This window comes from Zea mays, chromosome 3 (genome assembly GCF_902167145.1).
Source record: "Zea mays cultivar B73 chromosome 3, Zm-B73-REFERENCE-NAM-5.0, whole genome shotgun sequence".
NCBI classification, from domain to species: domain Eukaryota; kingdom Viridiplantae; phylum Streptophyta; class Magnoliopsida; order Poales; family Poaceae; genus Zea; species Zea mays.
In genome coordinates, this window is record NC_050098.1 from 161,162,830 (window position 1) to 161,171,986 (window position 9,157).

The 9,157-nt window shown below is 50.0% G+C and overlaps 1 protein-coding gene across 2 annotated transcripts; it reads right to left on the minus strand.

The window, feature by feature from the left end:
- Positions 1 to 3,853: 3,853 nt before the first annotated feature.
- Positions 3,854 to 8,147, minus strand: LOC100279329 (uncharacterized). Of its 2 annotated transcripts, none has more exons than NR_176412.1 (14): positions 7,786 to 8,147; positions 7,095 to 7,263; positions 6,867 to 6,999; positions 6,610 to 6,780; positions 6,335 to 6,417; positions 6,122 to 6,235; positions 5,968 to 6,034; positions 5,758 to 5,863; positions 5,609 to 5,667; positions 5,133 to 5,242; positions 4,834 to 4,967; positions 4,641 to 4,726; positions 4,447 to 4,536; positions 3,854 to 4,361 (listed from the first exon to the last, which is right to left on the minus strand). NR_176412.1 is itself a non-coding variant. In NM_001158091.2 (14 exons), exons 1-14 carry the CDS (start codon positions 7,938 to 7,940, stop codon positions 4,182 to 4,184), a joined length of 1,653 nt encoding a protein of 550 aa, NP_001151563.2. In that variant the 5' UTR covers positions 7,941 to 8,070; the 3' UTR covers positions 3,854 to 4,181. The 2 variants fall into 2 exon arrangements, 1 of the variants encoding a protein (NP_001151563.2); NM_001158091.2 differs by having other exon boundaries at positions 6,339 to 6,417; positions 7,786 to 8,070.
- Positions 8,148 to 9,157: the final 1,010 nt, after the last annotated feature.

Below are 9,157 nucleotides of genomic sequence, written 5' to 3' on the forward strand. Positions count from 1 at the left end.
GGAGCAATAGAAAAGGACAAGATCATGGTAGCCAAGGCCTACAATAATAAGGTTAAAGCAAAATCATTTCAAGTAGGGGACCTGGTGTGGAAGACCATTCTGCCTCTAAGGAGTAAAGACCGGAAGTTCGGGAAATGGTCGCCAAGCTGGGAGGGTCCTTATAAAGTAAAACAGGTGATGTCTGGCAATGCCTATTTGCTATAAACATTACAAGGCAAGGATTTGCCTAAGGCTTTGAATGGGCGTTTCCTCAAACAGTACCATCCTATTATGTGGCAAGATGCCTAAGAGAACCGATGTGATCACATCGAGTTAGTTGCTTTTGGTTTGCTCAGCTCCACCAAAAGGCAGGGGGCATATGTTGAGCGCCATAATGAGCCAGCGGACGGTCCGGCCCTGAGGCCAGACAGTCCGCGGTCCGGACGGTCCGCGCCTGTGGGCCGGACGGTCCGCGCGTGCGCAGAACAGATTAGGGTTCCGAGTTTTGTGCTACGGTTGTTAGCTATATTCGCGGAATTAGCTCGGAATCAGTTGTGTAAAGGGTCCAGCCCCCCTCCTCTATAAATAGAGAGGTCTACGGCCGATTTCTAATGATCAATCGAATCAATACAACTTCTATTCGCATTTATTTTCAGTACAATTAGGAGTAGTTCTAGTCTAGTTCTAGTTTAGCCTCTCGATCCCTAAATTCTTCGCCTCCCTTCGACTCTACGTCGATTAGAGGAGTCTAGGTCGGCCAGCCCGAGCTTAGACAATCCCTAGGATCTCTCCTCCCCGACGGGGTCCCTCCCGGGAGCGACATCCAGGCGCCGCCGGCGATCTTCCGCCGCCCCTGCGCACGCGCGGACCGTCCGACCTCAGGGCGCGGACCGTCCGGCCGTCAGGCAGGAAACCCTAGCCCCTGCGCCAGGTCGCGGACCGTCCGGCCCCAGGCCGCGGACCGTCCGTGCCTGACCAGAGAGCACCGCCGCCGGTTCTTCTTGAGTATTTGGCGCTCCGAAAAGGCGTCAACAGTGTGTTTTTTAATTTTAGCTAGACGTGAACTGTGCGGGAGAATGAGAATAAGAATGGACTGTCCAGGAAAGGGGAACGAGAAAGTCATAACAAGGAACGAGAATGGTAGAACATGAAATAATAGTAAAACAAGAAATGATAGACTACCATTATAACTTTAATAAGTAGTATAGATACAAGATAGGATACCACTGCACCAGCCGAAAACAAACGATGCGCGCCTGCACATTACAAACGAGCGTTGCTGCTGCTATGGCATAAGTCCCCAAAGCGAGGCGAGGCCAGCCCAACCGTTGCTTGCCACACAAATTTTGTGACGCTGGAGGAAGCGCGATTCTGTACGTGACCCTGTGACTTGCCCGGCTCCTCACACACGCTCGATCCGCAGCGGCGTTGGACATTATGGCATCACTTTTGCAGTCCTCTTCAAAGAAACTCTAATCCAAACTCCGGTAAAGAGCTATCACATGTTCGTTGTTTGTTCCTATATATATTTGTATTGTTTAACCACTTTAATGTTTTTTTATATGGACATCAAGTGTGATTAGGACGTGGAACCTTGTTGCAAAGAGATCAATAACTAATAGGGTGTTTGGTTTCTAGGGACTAATTTTTAGTCCCTCCATTTTATTCCATTTTAGTCTCTAAATTGCCAAAAACGGAAACTAAAACTCTATTTTAATTTCCATATTTGTCAATTACAGACTAAAATAAAATAAAATATAAGGGCTAAAAATTAGTCTCTAGAAACCAAACACCCACTAAATCACTTCTTGAACCAAAGCAATTTATAGATTGGCTCAGGCTCTTTATAAATCTTGGATCCACCGTGCTTTGCCGGTATTTTTTTTACCGAGTGTTTTTCTAGTGCAATATTTCACAAAAGTTTTGTCGAGCGTAAAAATGTCTTTATCGAGTGTCTGGTTGGTGAATTAGATGAAGAAGACGAGTCCGACAGTCTCTGGCGCGAATGCGCTTGTCTGTTGCACTGCACTGTGCTGATGAGCGGGCTCCAAACAGTCCCGTTGCCAAACTCGCCATTGCAGCCGTACGTAGATACGGAGGGATGGATGAATACCACCGGCTGCCGGCTGGTCGATCGATCTCAATTCTCGCATCACAGACAAAGACGACGAGGGGATTTTCTGCGACAAGGACAACAAAGTTGATGCATGATGCCCCGCCACCGCGCCGTACCGACTGACAAAGAGGAGTGACTCATCACTGTCATCAAGATGAATCATGAATACATCCATCCAAAAAAGGAGTGATTGATTGAACTAGCTAGATGAGGCTGTGCCTAGCTTTGATAGTTTTAATGATATGTGCAGCAGCTTTACTTTATTTACTGCTGCCAAAATTACCTTTTCGATTATAGTCCTTGTCAAACTACTTTTGTACCCAAAAAATTACTACTACTGTCCAAGATAGTACATGGATCAGTGCAACTGCATGCGGAGCCCCAGCGATGCAGGTACTATATCATTTGCTTCGCCATGAATGGGATGGACCTCGTGGATTGAAAGTAGTAGCTTTGGCACATGGCAGATGGCTGCACAAAGCCCGCATATGATTGGTATTGGTACATCTGATTGCCAGAACGGAAGTATGGCCGATACCAACCCCAAAGTCTAAGGGTAGCAGTAGCACCACTGTCACGTTCCCTATCTTATCTCCTATTTCAAACAATATCAAATAGTGTTATCTACAGTTTCACGTACTCTATTTTACCTTATGTACATGTCGTCGTTGAGACCATGCACGCATATGATTGGTATTGGTATTGGTATTGGGACCATGCATGCATGTCGTCGTTGAGGGTTGTCCGCTTGCTAGGGGCACTGCATGCATTTGCATTTTGGTCGCGCAGATCGGATCGGTTCATAATAACTGCTCCCCAGAGCTGATTGCTGCTCAATGTTCAGGTTCAGCTCGAGTTCGAATTCCTGTCGGAGCATGCATGCACGCAAGCACGCACGCAACAGTGCAGCGCGCATCATGTCGTCGTCGTCGCCGCGATCCGTTTAATTCCGAGTTCCGACGAGCATAAATGCCGCTGGTGGTGAATTGCCTAGCTGGAACCAAATCCAATTCCGGGTAATACAATAAGGTGCCTCGCGCCAAGGATTGGTGCCCACCCGCGTTCAAGGAGGATCGGCTTGGTGTGTCGGCCACCCAGCGGGCTGGCGACGCCTGCCGCGTGCCGCCACGCGGTCTCCGCCGCGCCGGCGGGAGCCAGCGGGGCCGTGTGCGACTGTGATGATGGTTGATGGACCAAGCGCCGCGTGGTCGATCGGGCGCCAGAGATCCAGGCATCCAGCAACAGCGTTTATCATGTGGTAGACGACGAGGTCGAGGGACCTGGGACCGGGAGCCCCGACTGGCCTGATGTGGGCACGCCAGCTCAGCCTTGTCGTTCCCGGCGTCGGGAACCTAGGATGGTACCCGGCCCCTGCCCTGGTATGGGTGACCACTGACCACCGTGCCACCGCCAGAGCGAGCACGCAGGACGTGCCCCGCGCGCCCGCGGCCTTCCAAGCACTCTAGCTAGCACTAGCAGCTGGTCCCTGGCGGCTGGCACATGCAGTCACTGCACCTGCACTTGTTTCGCGTGGTACGGCTCCTGACGTTTTGCTGGCTGGATCGTCACACAAATGGTGGTCCGTACGTGGAGTGGAGGGAGCATCAGCTGGAACGAGCTAGTCCAGTCCACCACCACCACCGGGAGCCGCATCGAATGCCCGCCCATGTCCCTTGACGACCCAGTATCTGCGATCGAGCTAGTGGAGCACTGGCACTGCGCGTAACCAGCCAGTCAGTCAGGCTCTACGAGACAGGGTGAGGCTCAACAAGACTCTTCTTGTATAATGATCGTGTGATTTATGATACAAATACAATCGTGACGACGCTAACAGCCGTGGTAAATTAGTCGTGGAGACTCTGAACCCACCAAAAAGGCTCGACCAGTTCCGTGTACTCCCTCGTATGCAGGCGGCCATTCACTGCCTTGACACTAGTATTATTAAAATCTCCCTCTCTCTCTCTCTTTTTCACAAGAATTACTTACACAGCCATTCTGCTCGTTCCGACGCAGTATCATTTGTATCACACAGATCCGATGAGAAGCGTGTGCTCCCTCTGCCGTCGTGCTCTCCGCCTCCAAGCTTTTACCCCGACCGTTTCAAGTAGGCCATCACACCGAGCCCAGCAACCAGAGCCGCCCCTGCCGCGACGGCGCTGTACGCAGAAGCCCATGCTGCGTCCTTGCCAGCGTACTCCAAGTCCGAAGGTCCACCCCCTCCCTTCCGCCGGCCAACGCCGGCGTAATCCAGATGCAACCTTATGCTCTGCAAAAAGAGAAGCGTCGATGAGCATCTTCTTCTTCGCGGGGGAACAACCAAAGGCGCGCCTCTGCTTGGGAAACGACATTACCTTCCAACCGATCTTTCTCGCATGGTCCACAGCGGCTATAAGGTCACTGTCCGACGAAAGCACGACCTTATCACGGTCCTCGTCTTCGTACTGTGTAGTGGGCACCGGGAAAGAACAGAGAATGGACTTAGGAAATCGAAATAGCAACGCGGGTACTGTCTCGTGTTGACGAAGGTGTTAGGTTCAGCCAGTACCAAAATTTGCGGCAGGTGTTTTCTGTCAATGTCGTCGCCGACCCTCTGAAGAATGCTGGTTATCAGCTCTGCCAGGCCGCTTGTTTCTGATATTCAGAACAGGTAAAGCTCAGAGACAAATTTAAATCACTGGAAACAATTATTATTTTTTATGAAACGACTACAGTCCGCGGATTGAGGTGAGCATGCATACCACAGTTAAATCTGTGCATCCTCCCTTGCTTATCCTGAATCTTGAACCCAAAAGTGTTTGATAAGCCAGAAGCTGGAAAGAAGGCTGGTCTTCCTATATCTGTTGCCTCAGATACCACTCTAGTCGACCCTTCACTGGGAAAATGCCAGGTAAATCCGGTCACACAAAAAACACAGGATGCCATCAGAATGATATTACCTCCGTTCTAATCCAAATTATAGATCGTTTTGGCTTTGTCACAAGTCAAAAATTTTATGCAGAACTTTTATGTACGTTGGTACATTTTCCAACAAACTAACCTTCTCGAGTCATCGTCATCATCAATAGGTCCAATGGACATTGCTGAATCCCAGAACCTCTGCATCATGGCAGATGTTGCCTCGGATCCAGCTGCCCCGCTGTTTCCAACCTAGACAGAAAAAGGTACTCAGGCAGTCAGGCATGCACAGTCGAGAAGACAAGTACACTAACATAATGGTCAATGTTACTTGCAGACGTACATCTTACTAAAATTTACAGTAGCACAAATTGCTGTACGAATGACAGTTACAGCTTATAGCATGCAGTTTATAACAATTACAGTACAAATGACAACTGAGTTCTAGAGACTTCATTTTGCACACTGGACAATCAAGTATTGTGGGCAGTGGGCACTAACATATAGCAAAAATGGTTTCTAACCTCAGACCAGCAAAAGTGAGTGCATAGGGGTAATAGGTAAGATGGAAGCACAAATATCTGCATTAGATTCAAGTAGAAAGAAGTTGACACTCACCGTAGCAATTGCAGCATGAGTTATGTGAAGAACATCAACAACAGTCACAACATTTCCATCTGGATGAAGACAATATGTCATACCCATTAAACAGTCTTATTACAAAAGACAACGACAGGGTTCAGTTAGCTCATGGTTCATAGACATACCCCTGTCCAGGACAGGCAAATGTAAAAATTTCCCATCATGCATTGTGTGAAGAGCATCAAGAATTGGGGTGTCCACTGTGGCACATTCAGGACTCTGAGTCATGACCTGTGGAAAGGAATTTCAAACATGATGGCAGTTAGTTGATGAGTAGGTACAGATAATTAAATGTGATTGCATAGCGATACAAAGGTAATTGTAAAGAGACTTGCCTTCTCGACCGTGGTGGACTCAGGAGGAAGATTTTGGGCGATAACACGCATCAATATATCTCTAGATCTGTCATATAAATCAAAGCAAGGCTTGTAGTTCGAGTCAGGTCTAGAAATAGTTGTTCCTGTGATTAGACTAAGAAAAGGTACTCACGTCAGAATTCCTCCAGGTTTGTTTTCAATTGCTACAACTGCTGAACTCACTTTTAATTCCAGCATCTTCTTTGATGCTGTCAACACCATGTCTGATGGTGCAACAGTGACAACTCTAAAGAATTGAGATCAGGACATAAGTTGTTCTGAACTGGCATTTATGTTGCATGAATGCTCAAGAAGGCACTTAATCTGAAAAAAGAACGGATATTACCTACTTTGGATTCTCAGAGATAATAGTAGACAGCGATGGCCTAAACATCCGTTCTCGAAGCGTCTCAATAAAATTGTTAGGACCTGCAAAATAAACAGAGAGAAGATTAAAGGAGCACACTAGAAAAGCCATGAGAGCAAACTTTCATACATAAAGTTTATAATATACATGTGAAACATAAAGGTGAAGGGTAGTAGAATGAAGTTGGATGCATAATTTCATTTCCAAATGTAGAATAAAGATGAGAAGAGGTAGGGAATATGTCAAGTACAGACCAGGCACAGCTGCTCCCCAATGCTTTTCAACGCCCTCGACGGCAGCGGCAATTGCTTTTCCTTTCTCCGCCGCCCTTTCCATCCGTGCAATAGCATCATATAGGCACTTGGCTATGTCCAGAATTGCAATGACCTCGCCATTCTCCACGACAGGCAGATGCCTGAACTTACCTGGAACCGAAGGATACGTTTCATCAGGGAACATTAAAAGATGAATATAGGTGAGGCGCACAGAAACCGTGGGAGCATTCACAGACCTTGCACCATCTTTTGCAACGCCTCGACTGCAAGCGTGTCCGCGAGAACAAATACAGGGTTTCGGGTCATGACCTTGGAGACCGGTGTCTCTTCCATCTTCAACTCACGAGCAATCACCCTTGTGGTTATGTCCTGACCAGCGTTCCCAAAATACAGCATACAGTGAGAAATGGGAACATCTAAGGCGGCACTGACACGAAAAAAAAAGCGAAGGAACATCCCCTCACCTTGTCGGTGAGGATCCCACAGAGCAAAGCGTTGGAGTCAGTCAGCAGCACGGCGTCAACCCTGCGTGACGCCATCCTCCGACAAGCCTCGTGCACGGTTGTGTGATCCGGTATCGTCAGCGCCTTGGACAGCCTCAGCCTTTTCACGGTCCTCTCGCCGGTCAGTGACCTGGAAAGAATCACACGAGGTACGTTTTTTTTCAGCTGTGAAGATTTTGGTCTTGTCCATTTGATAGAGCAGGCATGGCAATATAATCATGGCTTGACAGCAATCAATGTCGTGTTGCAATCTTGCTTGTGTTAGTGAAACGTGTGTGGTTTACGTTACACGCGAAATTCCACAGCCGGAGTCATGCGTATGTGGTACGGCATGGTTGTAAGAGTTGAATGGGATTCAGCACTTGTCTGTTGTAACTGAAAAACGGCCCGTACTTGGTATTGTTAGACTAAAAAGTGCGTAACATCCATCGATTCCACAAACCGGGGGAGGTGTCAAATCTAGGCTATGGAAGCTCCCAGCTACAAACAAAGCGAGGCACACGGAAGCTACTCCAGGTTGACACGCGACGCGACGCTTGAAGCCTTGATCCGAAGACACCATGCGTCCATGCCACAGAGACGGTAGGTACGGAGCACGGTCTACGCTACGCATAACAAGGGCAGAGCAAGGCGGGTGCGGCGGATCACGTACGTGGAGTGGCCGCGGGAGAGGGAGACGGAGGACCGCCTGGAGGGCGGCGGGGCGTCATGGCCGTGCCCGTTCTCGGCGGGCAGGACCCTCCTCCTGGATCCGGAGGACGATGAGACGTTCCTCCGGCCGGCGCCCGCGCCCGCGCCGCCGTCCATCTCCCGGCGCGCGCCGCCCGCCGGGGGAAGCGAGAGCCTCCGATCGGCGACGGCGCTGATCCGCGGCGGCGCAGGAGCGGGGGATTCTCTTTGTCTCGCCCGCTGGCTCCCGCGAATCAGGAGCGCTCCCCAATAGGTGGGGGAAGGCGGAGACCGGAGACGGGGCCGAAGGTCGCGGCGTGCGGCAGGGTATCTAAAATTTTCCTTCTTTTTTTTCGCCGAGCTGGTGGGTGCTGGGTGGTGGTGTTCGGATGCCCCCGTCCCGTGCGTGCGCGCCTGGCCTGGCCCGCGTGGTGTTTGCTTTGCGCATTCGTGTCGACGAGAGGCGGCTGAGTGGCTGACGGCTGGGGCTGGATAATGCCGCGAGGCGTGCGATGCGGATGTGGGGACCATAGCAGACTGCAGAGAGAGCAGCTCCGGGCCTCCGATCGAAATCCAACCGTGTCGACGCGGCCCACGCCACCCGTCGGGCGGCCGACCCGCGCAATCCCGCGTCGACACGACTGTTTAGACGCATGGCGGTGGTGATGTGTCGCCCGCGGGACGGGACACGGGACTGACCACCGCGCCGCGCCGCTTCCCTGAGGTGAGGGGCCGGGGACGCCGCCGGGCAGTATATATACCGCTGCCGGGCGGCGAGCGCTGGTGGCCGTGCACCAGAAGGCCGAACACCTGGCGCCGGCCGCCGGGAGACAATGCCTCAGCTCGCGTGCAATGCAAATGCTACGAGAGCGGGCGGCTTGGGGTCCTCTCTCCGTCTCGACCACGCCAGTTCGACCAGGTACGCCGTCGCCGGCGGCGGATGGATGGCTAGGTCGTCGCTCCTTCATTCTTCTGTTACTTCCGCCACGCATTCTTAAAGGGTGTTTGGTTTGTAGGGACTAATTTTTAGTCCCTACATTTTATTCCACTTTAGTTACAAAATTATCAAATATAGAAACTAAAACTCTATTGTAGTTTCTATATTTGTCAATTTATATACTAAAATGGAACAAAATGAAGGGACTAAACATTAGTCCCTAGAAACCAAACACCCCCTTAGATACTTCCTCCATACTCGGTCAGTCTAACTTTCCTCCATCTAGTAGTATTATGTTTTATTATATCAAATATTTCGATTTGATCGGCAATTTTTTTTAAAAAAAATTATATAGGTTAACGACATAAGATTTTGTTTTCGTATCATTATTATGACAACTGCTTTCAGCACACAGTAT

Coding starts and splice junctions, on each gene's coding strand:
- LOC100279329 (NM_001158091.2), bottom strand. CDS start 7,940: ATGGACGGCGGCGCGGGCGCGGGCGCCGGCCGGAGGAACGTCTCATCG. Junction 6,781..6,866: donor GTTGCAAAAGATGGTGCAAG/GTCTGTGAATGC, acceptor CTTCGGTTCCAG/GTAAGTTCAGGCATCTGCCT. Junction 5,668..5,757: donor TTTGCCTGTCCTGGACAGGG/GTATGTCTATGA, acceptor GTCTTCATCCAG/ATGGAAATGTTGTGACTGTT.